Consider the following 18,350-nt stretch of genomic DNA (forward strand, 5'->3'; position numbering starts at 1 on the left):
TCCTACAGAGCGCAGACCTGGGTCCACCAGAACGTGGGTCTGTATGGCGTCCCAGATGAAAGGCGGGCGGAGGCATCTAAGAGTTCTGCAGTCTGTCCCCATTCAGATGCCACCAGGCCGGGCACCGCAGGGGTCCGCCCTTCCGTGTCTCTCGTCTCTTTCATCCTCCTCGGAATTGTAAAGGATCTCCCCCCTAGGCGCCCCATCCCTGCTCCTATCTCCCTGAAGACGTGGGTGATTCTCCCCTCTGAGGGAGATAGCACGGCGGGAAGAATTTTGACCCCTGCCCTCTCCAGCTGTGTGGCAAGTCACTTCTTTCTTGGCGATATGCTCAGTGAGTCCGTGTTGAAAGTCTAGACAAAGGCCCCCCCCCCCCCCCCTCAGAGGAGCAAAGGTTTGAATGGGTATGGTGGTGGCTCATGAAGGAGGGTGGGTAGTTCTACAAGGTTTTGGCACTAGGGTGCCAGGGGCGGGGCGTGTTGTCTGAGATAGAGAAGATGAGATTTTCTGGAACTGTGTCTTGGAAGATTTTTACCATTTTGGAGGAAAGGTGGTGGGGAATGGAGGCAGATAAAGCAGTGGTCGGCAAACTCATTAGTCAACAGAACCAAGTATCAATAGTACGATAGAAATTTCTTTTGAGAGCCAAATTTTTAAAACTTAAACTATATAGGTAGGTACATTGTTATTAACTTAATTAGGGTATGTGGTATTTTGTGGAAGAGCCACACTCAAGGGGCCAAAGAGCCGCATGTGGCTCGCGAGCCCCAGTTTGCCGACCACTGAGATAAGGGAATTCCAGGCAGGGGAAACACGTGAGACAATGCATGCCTTCAGCTTGCTACCAGGGATCAGCTGAGAGCTCAGCAGGGTCCCGGTGTGATGCACTGGGGTTTTGGCTTTAACCCTTTGCACTCGCTTGCTTTTTTCTCGATTCCTTTATTCTACTCGGGATTTAATTTTTTTAATACCCCAGATTTTACAAAGCGCGGCAGTAGAATAAAAAACTGGAGTTTCTTTTCATACAAACTTATTTATTTGGATTTTTTTATATTTCAAATTATTGATACATTCAAAGAGTATAAAGAGCTGCTACTGATGCTAACCGTGTCGAGTCACACTCGACATCCGAGTGCAAAAGGTTAATCTCTCTCTGGCTGTGGAAGGGGTGATGGTGGTCAACGGGAGATAATTAGACACGTGTTTCACATAGCACTTCCTAGGTACCCAATGCCCTTACAGGAGCCATCCAAGTATTAATGATGCAAGGTCACAGCGGCCCTGTGCAGTAGTCACCGTCACCATGCCAGATGGGAAAACACGGGGGATAGGATCTGAACCAGGCAGCCTGGCTCCAGACTCTGCTTTCAACCACTGGGTTAGGCTGCGTCTCCCGGCCAGCTCGGGGCGCAAGTGTTAGGACAGGGCTGCAGAGGATTAAGGAGTGACAATGGCCTGGAGTTGGCCTCAGGTGGGATGTGGGCCCAGGGTGACGATGGAGCCATGGCCGGCGCTCAGAGGCCCTGGGACCCCTCACTGAGCTGTGGAACCAGGAGGAAAGAGGGCCCTGGCGGCTTCAGTCTTGCTCTCTGTAAAATGGGTTCAGGAACCTGCCTCGGTGGTAGAGGGGGCTGGAGTGAAGGTGCTTCGTGTATTGAAGTTGCTGTCAGTGGAGCCTGCCCTTGCCCCACCTCCCCTCTGCTCCTGCCCCTGTCACACACATGCCCAGTGTCCCCTCTGTCCCCTTTCTGGCTGCCTCTCAGGGCACCCTGCCCTCCAGAGATTTCTTTCTTTGGTGTTTCCTCATGAAGCCAGAGCTGGCTTTGAAGCCCTCTCGGCTCTTTAGAGAGAGAGAGAGAGAGATAAAAGCAGTTCAAGGGATGGAGGTTGGAAGAATTTGGAAATGCAGATGGGCTGCATGAGGACTTTTAATTTTTGTTCAGAACGTCTGAGTGCCTCCGTGGGCCTCCCACCTCACAGAGCAGCGCCTCCCCCTGTCACAGAGGGGAGGGGAGAGCACGTGGTGGTGGTGGGGGCTGCTGTGAGTTTGGGGCAGGCAAGGTGCTCACCCTGCAGCCCACCCCTGCCATGCCACCAAAATAGAAGGGTTGAGGCATCAGCCCTGGGAGGGGCTGGCGGGGAAGCCTTTGAAGCAGGAGGGAAGGCTGCGTGTGTTAATATTCACCCTGCCGCAGCTGTTGCCCTGGGTTTTCTGTTTCCATGGCAGGCAGAGACATCACCAGTCTAGCTCAGACACTCCAGGGCCAGGGAGGCAGAGCCTGGGCTTGGCTCCTAAATCGCTGGGTGCCATTGGGCAACTCCCCTCCCTCTCTGGGCCACGGTTGTCTCATCTGTAGCATGGGTGACTGTGACTAGATCACCTCCCCGGTTCCTTCCTGCTGCCATGTTTAGGATTCACGTCCTTGACAACTGGGCCACCAACCCCTGCCTCTGCACACCCCCTTCCCATCCTCTGGCTGGGGCTCAGGCCTGGCTAGCCCAGGAAATGTCTCTCCGATTTCCCCCTCTTTCCACCTTGCCAGTGAAGGAGGAGGTTGAGGTGGGGTTGCAGAGTGGGGGATACCAGAGGAGGTGCAATTTTAAAAAGATATGTTTTTGTATTGATTCCAGAGAGGGAGGAAGGGAGAGGGAGAGGGAGAAACATTGATGTGAGAGAGAAATGTCAATCAGCTGCCTCCCGTACACACCCTGGACCAGGACCAAACCCGAAACCTGGACGTGTGCCCTGATGGGAATCAAACCAATCAAACTGTGACCTTTTGGTGCACGGGACATCGCTCAGCCACCCGAGCCACACCGGCCAGGGCTGGAGCAGGTGCAATGTAAGGGCAGCTGGTGGGGAGTCCTGGTGCAGAGCCCCTGCTCGGCCGGTGGCCCCGACATCCCTGTGCAGCAATTTCAGTTTCTATTTTAAACAGTTTGGGTTGGTTGCTTCCCTGACTTCCTGCTGGGTGTTTATAGTGAGAAAAATAATTGGTAATATTTGCACAGATGTGCTGGCACTGCAACTCATCAAGGGCACCTTTACCTGGGGGACCCTTTACCAGGCCTCCTCCCCCCAGCTTCTCTGCCAGCCAGCGGAGCCAGCCTCCAGGGGGGTAACTGCAAGCCCCGGTGCCTCCCAGGAGCCCCAGGCGGTGAGGCACAGGCAGAGCTGGGAGGCAGGAGGCTCCAGTGCCCCAGGCATGCCCAGGGGTAGGCCTCAGCATGACAGGGGAGGGGGCCCTGCCTGTGCTGCAGGACTGAACAGGATGGCCCCTCCTAGGGGCTGCAGGAGAGAAGCCCCTAGGAGCTTGTTTCTGGTTCCATGTTCTCCCGGAGAGCCTGAATTTGCAGCTGGGGCTGAGGGATGAGGGGGTGGTGAAAAGGAGGAGGTAGCGGGACTAAGTTGAACATAGGAGATCACTGGCTTCTCCCTTTTCTGGAGGCCTGGAGCCCTGTTCTGAAGGGGTGGGAAGGAGGCGGGAATTGTCCTGGCTGTGAGGCAGCCTGCCCACCTGAGCAGGGCCTGGACTGGAGTGTGCACTGCCCACTGTCTATTCTGGGACCCAGCCAGGCTGGTGATGTGATGACCGCAGAGCGGGCAGGCCTGGGAAGACTCCTCAGTCACCACGTCTTCTTCACCCCTTGAAAGGGCACGCACTGAATGTGTGCATGTGTCCCCGTGTGTATGTGCACATGTGTGTGCATGACTGCACGCCTGTGCCTGCATGTATGTGTGTGCATATGTGCAGGCACGTGCACATGTATGCACATCTATGCTAATATATGTGTACATGTGTGTATGTGTCTTGGTTTGGATCCCACAGAGGCTGACCCAGAGACAAAGATTCAATTGCAGGTAGTTTACTGGGAGATGACCCCAGGAAGCACAACAGGGGAGTGAGGAAGAAGACAGGAGAGGAAGGCAGTCTCAACGCTCTCAAGCAAATTGCTGCTGTGAGCAACTGAAACTCAACCCAGAGAGGGCGGCCCGGGCGGCCCGGGAGCCAGTGTACGCCATGACCATTCCTCCCCCACAGAGGGCAGGGGTCAGGCCCCGATGGGAGCCTGTCCTCTCAGGAAGGCCGCTGGGGGCAGGAGCAGCAGACAGGCGTGGGGAAGGATGGGACACAGGCGAAAGTGGAGCCAGGCACCAGGTGTTACAGAAATGTTTATTACAAGGATAAATATACACAATATGGGACATTAAAACTGCTGATCCTGGGCCTGTGGGACGTCAAGGGATGCAGGGAATGGAGGGCTGGGTGACACCTGGGGTGAGGGTGGATGGCGGGACAAGGTGGGTCAGCGGTGGATCCACAGTCCCAGGCTCTGGATGGGGCCCGGGAATGACCAGGGCCCCAGATCACGTGCAAGGAGGCCTTAGAGCTTGAGCCCTGACAGGCTTGCCTTCCAGTGTGCTGCCTTCCTGCCTGCCTGCCTGTATGTCTCCAAAATTCTGGATGATCCCTAGTTGCTGGGGTGTGAGAGCAACTCTGAGTGGGGGCATCAGCAAAGAAGCCCCAAGGCTGATCAGGGGCCCACCACTGACCTCCAGCGTTCAGAAGTGGGAAAACAGCATTGGTCTTTGAGAGACAGTCCCAACCTTCTTCTCTGAGTTGGTGGAGCCCTCAGAAATGATTGCAATTTGGTTCCAGCCCACGTGCTCCTGGCACAATTCAAAGAGCTTGGAACGCCCCTTGGGAGGCTCCTGTCACATCCCTGCCCAGGAATACTAAGGGTGATGGGAAAGCAAATCCCTTAGATAGATTCTCCTCATCCTTCTAGACCTTGCCATAGGGGCACCTCCTCCAGGAAGCCTTCCTGATCCCTGCTGGCTGCTCAGTCATGCCAGCCCTGTGTCACTCCTTCATCGAACTCACTATACTCAGTGGGGCTTCTCCTCGCTGGTTTTCCATAGGATGTAAGGCCCTGAGCTCATTGGCTGGTGGGCTGCTGATAGTACTCTCTCTCCATTTACCTGGAATGGTGCCCTCTAGCCCCCGTCTCCCCAGGAGGAGCCCAGAAAAGGATGGTGGGAGCAGGGACCAGGGGCAGAGTGTGGAGCCCCAAGAGGTCCGGCAATATTTCAGGACCCCTGTCATCACATCTGCCTTTTGTTCCTGCACAGAGGAGCTCCAAGAACCTGGTCTTGGTGCAGAGTTTATATGCCTGGGACTCCCCCATCTAGAATCTATGGTGTCTCACAAGCCCTCAAGAGGGATAAGCACCATCCAGAGCCAGAAAGAGCAAGGGGCCCCTATGTCTCCGTGTATCTCCCGCCTGGCTGGCTGGGTTTGGGCATCAGGAGGCCGGATGGTGGAACTGGGGAAGCCCAGGCTGTCCCCAGGGTAGCGACTCCTATGAGCTGAAAGGACTGGGTCAGGTCTCCTGTCCTCCAGGCATCCCTTTCCCTCCCTGCCACCTCCTGCTCTTTCTCTGTGGAGAGGTTGGCAGAGTTGGGTAGTGGGCTGCCTGAGGGCAGAGACACTCTGGGGAGTGGGCAGAATGGGCTGAGCTCCAAGCTGGCATCAAGCCAGAGGTGGGGCCTGCCTGGTTGGTGTGATGGGCAGCACTACCCTCTCCTGCTTCCCAACACAGCGCGGGCTGGAGAGGGGTGCCCCTGGCCCTGCTCTGGGGCCAGGAGCAGTGGACAAGAGGAAGTGAAGGTTGAGCCCTGCAGGCTGCAGCCCGGGAGGCGTCCCCAAACAAGCCACCTCACGACTTGTCTTCAGGGGCAGGGCTTTCCAGAGAGTCTGCAACCTCAAGCCCCGCGGCCCCCTCTGGCGGAGCAGGGGAGTCAGGATGCTAGACCCTACCGGCCACTAGCCATGGCCATTGTGGGACATGTAAGCTGCCAGAGCCACCACCACAGCCACATAGAGACCGGCCCCCACGGCGATGGAGAGAGTGGCCAGGAAGAGGGCCCTGCGGGAGGTGGTGCTGGCCAGGCGGAAGTCCCCCTTGGAGATGGCCTTGCTGGTCTAGGGAGAGAGAGGTGCTGATGAACGGGGGCATCCCCATGCCCAGCCAAACTGCCCCAGCCCACCAGGCCCCTGACCCCCTCCTGCATATGCTTCTGCCAAGCCCTGCAGTGGAGGAAGGGGGCCAGAGTCCAGGGCCTGGGCCCCGTGTGCTCTTACCCCCTGGGAGAAGTAGAAGGCGGCGATGCCCAGTGGCCAGAAGCAGCAGAGCATGGAGAAGATGGTGAGCCCCAGGTGGTCCCTGGGGGGCAGCGTGAGGAAGTTGTCTTCACTCTCGCTCTCTGTCGAGGTTGCATCACTCTGCAAAACACGGGTCGGGTTTGTGACCAAGCCCCGGATCGCCCAGCACCAAGGATGTGGTTCTCTTCTGTTCCGATGGAAGTGTCTAGGTCGGGCTCGGTGCCCTCTACCAAAAAACCTTAACAATGACCCATTGATTCCATCTGTAGGGCTTTATCACAGGAAAGAATGTCAGTATGTATGTACAGGCATGTTCGGCACCGGATAGTAATTGTGAAAGATTGGGAACAATCACAATGCCCAACGATCAGGGGGTTGACTTAAGAAGTGATGGAATATCTACCATGGAATAACATGTAACCCTTTAAAATCACCTGGTAAAGAGATGACATTATGTGGAGCAACTCTAAATATGTTGCTTAGAGAGAAAAATCAAGTTAAAAACTAGGCTCTGCAAGATCTCTCCTGGGGACTAGGATGGGATAAAAACATGAATAAAAAATGACTAGAAGATCACCCACGACAATAATGTTATCTTCCAGTGGTTTTCTGCATTAACTGTGTATTACTTATATAATTAAGAAAACAGGAACAATACATGCTATTTAAAAATTAAATAGTCAACCCAAGCTAGTGTTTCTCAAAGTGTGGGTAGCAGTTGTGTCAAAGTGCCCCGGGGAGGTGCGACCCCAAGCCAGGCCTAATTAATCTCAACACCTGGCAGTGGGCTTGGGAATCTGTGTTTTAAATACATGTACCCACCTCCTCCTCCTCTTGGTCGTCCTCCTGTCCCTGCAGCTCCTCTTGAACCCCATAGGACACAGTCTGGATGGCAACATCCTCTTCTGCTTGGCCAGGTTCTGCGGACCACTCTGTGGGCCCAGCCTGGGGCTCCCTGCTCTCTGTGAAGCTGGTCTCACAGCTGCCTGCCCTGGGCTCCTTGACCTTGTCCCTCCCCAGGAGGCAGCTAGGCCTGTACCAGGCTTCCACGGCCAGCTGCAGGGACCCTGGGTCCAGGAGCTGGTGGGCGCGAGCAGGGTCAGCGCCTCCTAGGAGGAAGGAGTAGAGCTTCTCCTGGCAGGACCAGCTGGGCGAGGCCTCGGGGTAGGGGTAGGGGCGGTGGAGGTGGGCGGGGCTCCGAGGCAGCAGCGGGTTCTGCAGCTCACTCAGACTCTCCATGGTTTTGGGGGCAGTTCCAGGGAAGGGAATCTGGGCCAGCTGGGCAGTCCTCAGAGAGCCTGCTGGGAGCACAAGACAGACAGACACTGAGGCCAGGGCGCCGGATGCAGGACTGGAAGGGGTTAAGAGCCCGGGTTCTGCAGTCTGACTTGCCTCAGACCCTGCCTTTACCACTGGCCAGAGGTGGGACCTTGACTTGGCTACTCAACTTTTCAGAAACTTCTCCATTTCTTTGTCTGCAAATTGGGAACAACAGCTGCATCTACCTCATAGAATTGGTTTGTTCATGTATCCACTCAACACATATTTAGTGAGCATCAGCTCTATGCCAGGTGCTCTACACACAGATGCTGGGATATGATGGTGAGAGAGGTGGGAAGGAGAGGAAGAGAGAGGCACACTTTTTCTTCCCGGAGCTTACGGTCTGGCAGAGAAGATGGCTGCCCCAAGAAGTACAACAGGGGGTGTGAGAACAGAGGTGCAGGGAAGGCTTTTAAGCAGATCTGAAGGAAGAGGACAAGTTGACAAGGTGAGGGGAGGGGAACACATTTCATGCAGAGGCCAGATACAGGATGGCAGGTGTGAGAGCCTGGGAGAAGGCAGGTGTGGCTCAGGGTACAGAGGGAGGTGTGAGATGGGTGTGGGGCATGCAGTCCTGTTGGAGTCTAAGAGGGCTTCACGGGTCTTGGCAGGTGCGATAGGATGAGGTTTGGATCCTGAAGCCTTTCAGTGTTTATGGGTGGAGAGTGGCTTGGAGAGGGCTGGGCTGGCTAGTACCTCATCTAGGAGGCTTTGCCATGGCTTCTGGTCAACTGAAGACACTGGGACTCAATGGGGAGATAAAGAAAAAAGGACAAGCCCTGGCCGACGTGGCTGAGTTGGTTGAAGTGCTGTCCCGTACACCAAAAGGTGGCGGATTCGATTCCCAGTCAGGGCACATACCCAGGTTGTGGGTTTGACCCTTCCCCCAACCCCCCTTTCAGGGTGCATGCAAGAGGCAACCAATCAAGGTTTCTCTCTTTCACTCTCTCCTTCCCTTCCTTTCTCTCTAAAAATAAATAAAAATATTTTTAGAAAACTAAAAAAAAAAATCAAAGTCTGGCAAAGGGCCATTTCTACTTCTGTCCCAAGAGAAATGACTAGATTCTAGAAAGCTGGTTCTTGGGAAACCTGAAGACAATGCATGCCCCAGGAACAATGCCCAGGGAAAGGGACAGAGGGAGGGGAGGAGAGTGTGTCCAAGGGGGACTGGACTCCCTGGCTGGCCTGCTGTGAGGGAGGAGGGTGAGCTGTGGCCTGCCTGGAGGCGAAGCAGCAGGAAGAGGCTGCCCGTGCCTCAGGCTCTGAGCCCTGGGAGGTGCGGCCTCTCTAACAGAGAATCCCGGAGGGGCAGGAAGACGAGCATGTGGCCCAAGTGTCCACCTCTTCATCCAGGAAGGGGACAGATGGTGCTGGAGACATTGGGCTGCCATGCGCCTGGGGGCTTTGTTGGTGCATTAACCAGCTGCAAGTTGCACTTGGGCTGAGAGCAGCTGTGCCAGGAGCTTCTCCACCCGCAGAGATGGGCACACAGGCTTGGAGGGGGTGGGGCTTAGGTCACTGCTCCCCAGTGCTCACCAATGCAGGGGCCTGGCTACTTCCTCCTCCTTTCTCTCCAGAGGTCAACAATGCAGGGAGCCCCTCAGACCACAGGGATGTGGAGGGCTCCTTCCTGCAGGTGGGGAGTTGGGAGTGCCCACGACAGAGGTCTTGCAGGGCTAGGCTTGTGTCTGGGCTCCTGGGGGCAAATTCCAAGCAGGACTGGTCTCTTTTGACCCCCATGGGCAACTTCTGAGCCTGTCATAACGTCCCTTCTTCCAGCAGATGTGACCCACGGATGCAGAGTTGAAGGTTATGTGACCACAAGGCTCATGGGTTTGGTAGTCAGGCACACTGGGGTTCCATTCCTGAACCACCCCCATTAACATTTTGACTGGGCACTTCAGTTTTCCCATCTGTAATAAGAAGGGTTGAATTAAATGGTCACTGCTGCTGATGGCACTAACATTCGTGATCCCATAGCCTCAAGGAGCCCCACAGAAGTGAAATGCCCCCACGCTTTGTCACCTTTCAAGAGTCCGGGGTAGATGAGCAGGCTCAGAGCCCAGTGAGGTGCAGAGTCCATTCCTCTCCTCCATGGCCCCTCAGAACAGGATGAGGGAGGCAAAGGAAAGGCAAGACATCTACTTGCCAGGTGGACCCTCGGGCTTCCCAACTCTCCCTGGGCTGACCTAGTCCCAGCCCCACCTGCCCCTCATCTTTCCCACCCTCTGGGATTGTAGGACATGGTTCTCAAAGGTCCCCCAGCCTCTCCACCAGCTGGTCTTACTTTACCGCCTCTATGTATAGCCTGGAAGGTCCTTGTTGCCATTCATGTGGGCAGGGGTATGGAGGGCCTTTCAGCAGGGGTGGGGCAGGGAGGACCAGTCCCAGGGTCCTCAGAGCAGATGAATGCATCTAACTCACCCGTGCCCTCTGCCCTGCGTCAACAGGGTAAATCACCTGTCCAATCCCCCAGAAGGAAAAGAAGGATGCTTGTGGCCAGGAATGAGGCCCTGGGGCTCTGGAGACTGTGGGGGCATTTGCAGGGCACTTGTCCAGGGCAGGCAGGGGCAGCTGGGTTCCAGCTCATCCTCCTGCTTTTGCCAACCACCTCTTTTGGTCAAAGTACACCCAGCTAAGCTTCCGGAACCCAAGTCACACAGCCTTTCCTGGGCTGTGCCGTTAGGCAAGGCTTCTCAGCACCTCATTGTACAAAGATGCGTGATCCTGGGTTTTCCACAATAGGAACAAACTGAAAGCCACCTGAGTGTCCAACAATCAGGGATGAGTTAAATAAATTATGGTCCAATACGAGGTGGTACAAGACCTTCCAACGGGTTTACAAAGAGGAATGACAGGAGAAAATGCTCGCTGCAGATTCAGTGAGGAGGCAGGAAAGAACGGTATGTGCACATAATTTCAACTCCAGCCAAGTGTCAACAGCGATTACCTCCAGGGGTGAGAGCACGGGTGTTTTTTTTCCATTTTCTTTTTTACACCATGGTTTTCCGGTGTTCCACATCTCTTTTTCACAACGAGCATGTACTGCTTTTAAACCAGAACAAATTAAGTGCATAGATTTCTTCTGAACCAAATTATCTAAAATCGGTTTAAAACTTCCCTAGGCTAGAGCGTTTCTTCTGGGTTTAGAGGTCTGAACCCAGCATCAAAGCCTACCCTGACACACACAGATAGGTGCGCGCGCGCACACACACACACACACACACACACACACACACACACACACACACCTCTCCACTTCCATAAAGCATCCAAGCTAGGGGCTGTAGCACCTGCTCATAGTGGCGGTCAAGGGTCACAGTTCTCTAACAGGTCATGTTCTCCCCATAACCTGCTAGGGCTACAAGAGTTCACTGAGCTGATCCCAGGGACCCAGCACTGAGCTCTGGCCAGATGGAGGAGGTGGCAGGTCCCCGGGCAGCCTTCTCTGCCCTTGGCCTGGCCTGACCTCTTGACCTGTTGCTTGTGGCTGCTTCTCCCTGCTCTCTGGGGTAAGAGACCAGTTTCAAAGCAGACCAGTTTTCATCTCCACCTCTGCTGCCTGGGCTCCCTTGGACTGGGTGTGCAGTATTGTGTGCCTGCCTATGTCCTGGTGAGCATGCCTGTGTGAGAATGTGTGTGTGTGTGTGTGTGTGTGTGTGTGTGTGTGTGTGTAAGTGCACATGTCCAGACGACAGACATGAAATGTCTGGGATTCTGAAGCCAAGCAGATTGCTCCAAATTGTGCATTTGGGCCTAGCTGTCTGGGCCCCACAGGAGGAGAGGGAGAGAAGATGGCTCTGGCTTGTTTTCTTTTCAGCTGAGAACTGAGCTGAGCTAAGGTTTTCCAGTCCCTGATTTGGGGAGGGAGAGCACACTGCCACCTCTCAGACCAGGGACAGGAAGCCATCCAGGAGTCCACTAGAATCCAATTACAGCGTCCCACTGGAGTCTGATTGCACCTGAGTCCAATCATAATATAGTGTAACATCAGTTTGCTGATCTATAAAATGTATGGATGGGGTAGAAAGTGTTGATTTTTAACAGCTCGGCTCAATATGACCCTGGGATTCTATTGGGAGAAGAAGAAGAATAACAACACTTACTGAGCTTTTTGCATGTGCTAGACACTCATTTTGACTCAATAATTCTAGTGGGAGAATAAAAATAGGATGGGTGCTTCCCCTTCTAGCTGTGGCAGACAAACTCAGGTCACACAATACCTGCCAATAATAGCTAGAAAAGCCAGGGGAAATATGAGGGCATCGAAGAATCACCCAAGGGAGCAAGAATCTGAGGGGTCAGGGTTGCAGGCTCCCAGAGGAAAAAGAAACACAGAGAGGTGAGCCTGGCCCTGGGCACCACTTTCCCCTTCTTCTAGCGGCATCAGAGGCCTGGTAGAAAAAACTGAAGGAGGAGGGGACCCAGAAAACAGTGCCAGTGTTCAACCTCTTTAGGCTACCCCTCTTTCTGGAAGGAGCAAACCAGAAAGCAGGCAGGAAGCAGGCCTTGAATCGGCTCCGTCCCTCGGAGTAAGGTGACCTGCACACGGCCTGGCTGCCTTCCAGAAGCCAACGTGGTCTCAGGGCAGCGGTTCTCACTTTAGTGTGTACCAGCACCACCTGCGGACTCCTTAAACCCAGACTGCTGCTTCCCACCCTCGCCGTGTGTGCTTCCAGATGGGCCTGGGCATGCACATCTGTAACGAGTTCCCGGTGCTCCTGGTGCTGCGGGTCCAGGGACCACGCTTTAAGAACCACTGCTCTGATAATCTACTGAAAAAAAAAATAGTGAAGACATGTATAACCTGTAAGCTAATAGAAGGGGAACATGAAATAATAAAAATACTCGACTACCCAAACTGAGACAAGATAGAAAAGGGGATATAGAACAGGTGAGACAAATAGAAAACAAATAGTAAGATGTTAAACTTACACCCGATTATATCAACAATTACATTGAATGCGAACGAAATAAAATTGCCCATAAAAAGACAAGGATAGTCACATAGTGTATGAATCCATTTATATGGAATTTGAGAGGCAAAACTAAAGTGACAGAAAGCAGATCAGTGGTTGCTAAGAGCAAGGAGGTGGGGGAGGGGACTGACTGCAAAGGGGCATGAGGACTTTTTAATGTAGGGGCTGTTCTATACCTTGATTGACTGTGGTAGTGGTTACATGACTGTATTTCACAGAACTCACTGAATTGCATACTTAAAATTAATGATTTTTATTATTGCATGTCAAAAATGGATTTTTTGCCATTTATTTGTTTGTTTATTTATATTTTATTATTATTTTTAAATCTGAGTATATGTTTTTTATTGATTTTTTAGAGAGAGAGGAAGAAAGAGAGAAACATTGATGTGAGAGAAACATCAATTGGTTGCCTTCCATATGTGATCTGACTGGGGATCAAACCTGAAACCCTGGAATGTGCCCAGACTGGGAATCAAACCGGCAGCTGTTCAGTGCACAGAAGGATGTTCTACCAACTAGGCCACTCTGGCTGGGCTGGGTTTTTAAAATAACAAAATCCAACTACATGCTGCTTATAGCAATGCACCTTAAATATAAAAATACAAGGAAGTTCAACCAAAAAGAATAAAATAATGCTACCAACACCTCACACTTACCAAGTTCTTACTGTGTTCCAGGCACGATTCTAAATGCTATCTATCATCTCATTTAATTCTTACAGTAGCCCTATGAAGTCTGTGCCTGCATTCTCTCCATTTTACAGATTAAGACTCAAGGGCATAAGAAAGTTAAAGGTGCCCACAGGCACACAGCTGGTGAGTGGTGAGCTGGACGTGACCCCTGGGAATACGACTGCAGAGTCACTGTGCCTAGTGCCACTAGAGGTCAGATACCATCTACTGAGTGTTTGCTTGGTTCTGAACACCAGGCCAAGGGCTTCAAATGCAGTATCTCATTTAATCCTTTCTCTGTCGCAGGTGGAGGAACTGCAGCTCTGAGAGGTTTAAACAGGGTTTCGGAGATCACACGGCTGGAGCCTGGCAGAGCCCCATTTGACCCAGGTCTGTCTGACCTGAGCTCATGCTGGCCTGAACAGCATCGAGTTCTCCAGGTTAGTTGCAGGGTGGGGCCTGGAGTTGTCGGTTACACACAATACCTGGGAAGAGGCATCCTGAACACTATTTTTTAAAAAGGCCAAAGGGATAGTGTGATGTATAACTAGGTGTTGGGTCACATCCTTGGGGTGGGGCCAGCCCTTATCAGAACCCTATCCTATATAATAAAAGCGTAGTATGCAAATTGTCCCCTCGACCGGGAGTTAGTCCAGGAGTTTGACCAGGGGGCGGGACCAGCCGTGGGAAGGGAGGGAGGCCCCAGCTGGCGGCAGTGGCAGGCGGTTAGGAAAAGGGAGGGAGGCCCTGGCAGCGTTACGCAGCCAGGGGAAGGGAGGGAGTACCCAGGCAGCAGCTGGCAGTCGCTAGGAACGCTACCAGTGTACGAATTTTGTGCACTGGGCCTCTAGTCAAATTATAATTAGCAACTGTTTACTGCAGGAAACTAGCTATTATTATTTCCCATTTTTCAGATAAAGAAACTGACACTCAGAAAAGTTAAGTAACTTGCCCAGGATTAAACAGTGACCGACTGGTTTTGAACCCAAGTTTAATTGAGTCCAAAGCCTAGCCTTTCATTACTATGCCTTTCAGAGCCTACCTGTGTATAGAAGGTCAGGATAAATTGTGTGGATTTGATCCTGAACGGGTTAAAACCAGAGGCCTCAGCGAAGGGAATGGGACAAAGGAGCTTTAATAAAAGATTAAGAGATTTGGGGTGATTTAGTGGCTCAGGGGTGGCTGCCTAGATAACCTTAAGGTCTGGATTCATATAAATACAGAGCCATTGTGAAAAGCTGAACTATTCACCTTGCTATCTCTCAGTACAGCAGGAGAGATTGCCTCTAAACTGAAAGATCAAAGCAAGAACTTCCTAGCAAGGCAGAAGATTAAATATAAATGATTAAAATCAGGGAAAAGGTGAAACCTTTAACAAAAGGCGCTAGACTACCTTCAAGTCAGATAATATGGAAGCTGTTGTACAAGCTGTGAAGTGTGGCTATGGTGGCTGTTTGTAATGGCTTGGGGCTGGATTTGATGATTGCTGGCCTATAAGCAAGAAAGCCACCAAGATAGCTGGGGGTCATGGCTGTAGCTCCCTGCCCGTCTGGCAGTAAAGAGAGAAAGTCGGGGGCAAAGAAGGGGAGGAAGGGGAGTCAGAGTCAAGGGAAAATGGGGAACTTGGCTCTCTTTGCTTCAGTTTGTCTTGGAAAGCTAACGCAATTAATTATCCTTGCTTTCTCCTCTGTCTTCAACAGCTTCTAACTCCCGATCCTTCCTAACAAGCACTTAAACATATTGTTTTCTTCCTTGCTAGAAAATAAATCAACTGCAGTGGTTGTAAAATCTGGCTGTAGCTCTAGCTGGTTTGGCTCAGTGGATAGAACATCGGCCTGCGGACTGAAGGGCCCAGGGTTCAATTCCGATCAAGGGCACATGCCTGGGTTGCGGGCTCGATCCCCAGTGAGGGGCATGCAGGAGGCAGATGATCAATGATTCTCTCTCATCATTGATGTTTCTATCTTTCTCTCCCTCTCCCTTCCTCTCTGAAATCAATAAAAATATATATTAAAAACAAACAAACAAAAACCTGGCTGTAAATACTCTGACATTCCTCCCATTGAGAAGTGGGGGCCTAGGTCCCTTCTCTCTAATCTGAGTGGGTGTGACCGCTTCAACCCCAGAGCACAGCAGAAGTGATGCTGTGTGACTCCAAAGCAGGTGACACGAGGCCATGCATCTTTCACCGCTTTTGGAACCCTGAGCTGCCTGTACCGAGTTGGACTACTCTGAGGCCGCCATGCTGGAGGGGCTGTGTGTGGATCCTCCTGTCAATGGAGCCTGCTGAGCCCAGCCTTCCAGTCATCCTCGAGATGCCAGATGCACGAGTGAAGCCATCTTGGACTCTCCAAACCAGCCCATCTGTCCGCTGAATACCACTGGCTGACCTCTTCAGCGCGTGCCACAGGGAGAGAATAATCACACAGCTCAACCCCGCATGGATTCCTGACCCCCGAGGTCCTGAGGTATAATAAGATGTCTTTTGTTTTAGCTGCTAAGTTCTGGGGCAGTCAGGCAGCAACAGATAACTGGAACATCCTTCCTCAGTGCCAGTTCCCTCAGCTCCTGTCTCCTCTCCCTCCTTCACTTTATAGCTGTGTTTCTCAGAAGTATTGTCTCTACTCACATCAGAATACTTCAGCTCCCAGCTCAAAAGTCACTTCTTCAGGGAGGGTGTCCCTACCTCCTCAGTCTAGATTTAAGTGCCCTGCTTTTCTGCTCCCCAGGCTCCAGCTCTTCCTCTCAGAGAGCTTAGCACAGCCTCTACTTATATATGTGTGACTCATTGATTAGCATCTTTCTCCCTTACCAGACTGTGAGCTTCCAGAGGATGGGGATGGCCTCTGTCTTCCTCATCCTTGCAGCCCCTTGCCGGGCGTAGAGTGGGTACTTAAACAGTTGATCTCATGAGTGAGTGAGTGAGCGAGGTGTGCTGAGCCTCCCTCATAAGAAAGTGCTTTCCAGGATCTGGGATGGATGGAGCACATCTGGCCAGGGCACTTTTTGTTCTACACAACAAACATCTCTTGAGCAAAAATGAACAGGAAGTGGTACCTGCTCTGAGGAGGGGTGGGGAATACAGACTAGTAAATACAAAATTTCAGTACAATGGAGTCAGTGTGTTAGCAATACACAGAGAGCTATGGGACGCCGATAAGGGACGCCTATCCTGGGGTTGGGAGTGGAGGCGATGCTGGGAACTATGAAGAGGCTTTCAGAGTAGGTGACATCTGAAGTGAGTCTTGAAGAAAGAAGGTGGGTCATCTAGGTGAGACAACGAGGGAAGGGCATTTCTAGCAGTGGAAACAGCACGGAAGCAGGGGCTACGGGTATGGAGGAGAGGCCAGGGTGGCTTGGTATTGATGGAATGAGGCAGGAGAAGGGGGAGGGTCTTCTACTCCATGCGGAGTTTTTTCCCCTGTGGATAGTGGGGAGCCCATGATAGTTGTAGCAAGGGAGTGGTATGGTTGCACCTGTGTTTTAGAGCACTCTGGTTAGCAGCAGTGGAGAGAAAGGATTAGAGGTGAACGAAAAGGGAGGCTAGGAGTCCTGTAAAGAGACTACTGTAAAAATGGAGGCAGGAGAGAACAAGGACCTGAGCCTGATCTATGGCAAAATGGATGGAGATGAAGAGTCATACCTGAGGAGTAGTTAGGAGGCTAAATAAATAGAACTTTGTGGTTAACTAGAAGTGAGGGAGGGGAAGGAGCCAAGAACGACTCCCGGCTTTCTGACTTTGTCAGCTAAGTAGAAGGTGATGCCACCAGATGAGACAGAAATTCCAAGGGGAGACTGCTGGTTCAAGAAGGCAGCCTGGGCCCGGCCAGTGTTGCTCAATGGTTGAACGTTGACCTATGAACCAGGAGGTCACAGTTTGATTACTCGTGGGGCCACATGCCCGGATTGTGGGCCCGATCCCCAGTAGGGGGCATGCAGGAGGCAGCAAATTGATGATTCTCTCTCATCATTGATGTTTCTCTCTCTCCTTCTCCTTTCCTCTCTGAAGTCAATAAAAATTTTTTTTTAAAAAAGAAGGCAGCCTGAGCACAAACGACCCTCTCTTCTCCTTCTTAAGGTTCTATTAAAATGACAGGGCTTTCTTTTTTTAAAGAATAAAATCATAACAAAATTAGAAAAGAGAAAAGAATGATATCAGTGAACCAAAAACACTGAGAAATTTCTGGGAGATACAGAGCAAATGAAATTCCTTGGTAAAGAAATCTGCAGCCCCAAACCCCAGAGGTAAGAACAATTCCCATCCAAGGGAGAGGCCTGTTAGGAAAACAAAGGCAACCTGGGCCCGGCTGGTGTTGCTCAGTGCAGTGGTTGAGTGTCGACTTTTTATTTTATTTTCATGTATTCATTATTCCTTGTTGCCCATTCAGACGTATGACTGAAGGAAGGTGTTGACTAGCACAGGTAGCTTGTGTGGATTTCTTTGGCAGGGAGGCTAGGAGACCTGTAAAGAGACTATTGTAAAAATGGAGGCAGGAGAGGACAAGGACCTGAACCTGATCTATGGCCGCACTGGGGATCGAGCCTGCAACTCGGGCATGTGCCCTGACCAGGAATGAAACCATGACCTCCTGGTTCATAGGTTGACACTCAACCACTGAGCCATGCCAGCCAGGCACGGGCTGCCTTCTTGTACCTAACTTCCAAGGAAATCCATACCAGCTACCTGTGTTAGTCAATACCTCCCTTTATTCGTAAGTCTGCATTACAACGAGGAATAATGAATACATGAAAAGAAAAGGACCGAATAAACAGAACAATTGACATAAGATCAAAACATCCAAATTATAGACAAGATCTTTATAATTTTTTAAATTCATAATCTCACAGATATATAAGAGGATGTTGCATCCATAAAACAAGAACAGGCTGCTATGAAAAAGGAGCAATCAAAGAACATGAAAGAATTTGGAAAATTGAAAATAATTGTCTAAATTTTAAAAAATTTAATGGAGAGAGTTGGCAATAGAATAAACACAGTTAAAGACTAACTTTTTTTGTTAATCCTCACCCGGGGATATGTTTTTATTGATTTTTAATAAGAGAAGAAGGGGGAGACAGAGAGAAAAACATTGATAGGTTGCCTCCCATATACACCCCTATGCATGGATCAAACCCATGACCTAGGTGTGTGCCTTGATCGGAATAGAACTTGCAATCTTTCTGGTGCATGGGACAATACTCCAACCAAC

At 51.6% G+C, this 18,350-nt stretch overlaps 1 protein-coding gene across 1 annotated transcript; it reads right to left on the reverse strand.

Moving 5' to 3' along the window:
* Positions 1-5,828: 5,828 nt before the first annotated feature.
* SYNDIG1L (synapse differentiation inducing 1 like) lies at positions 5,829-7,406 on the reverse strand (the record flags this gene model as incomplete). The annotated part of the gene is made up of 3 exons (XM_079769997.1): positions 5,829-5,987; positions 6,147-6,287; positions 6,990-7,406. 3 exons carry the CDS (start codon positions 7,404-7,406, stop codon positions 5,829-5,831), a joined length of 717 nt encoding a protein of 238 aa, XP_079626123.1.
* Between the last annotated feature and the right edge of the window lie 10,944 nt (positions 7,407-18,350).

Source organism: Cnephaeus nilssonii (genome assembly GCF_951640355.1).
Source record: "Cnephaeus nilssonii genome assembly, chromosome: 4".
In the NCBI taxonomy this organism is placed as follows: Eukaryota; Metazoa; Chordata; class Mammalia; order Chiroptera; family Vespertilionidae; genus Cnephaeus; species Cnephaeus nilssonii.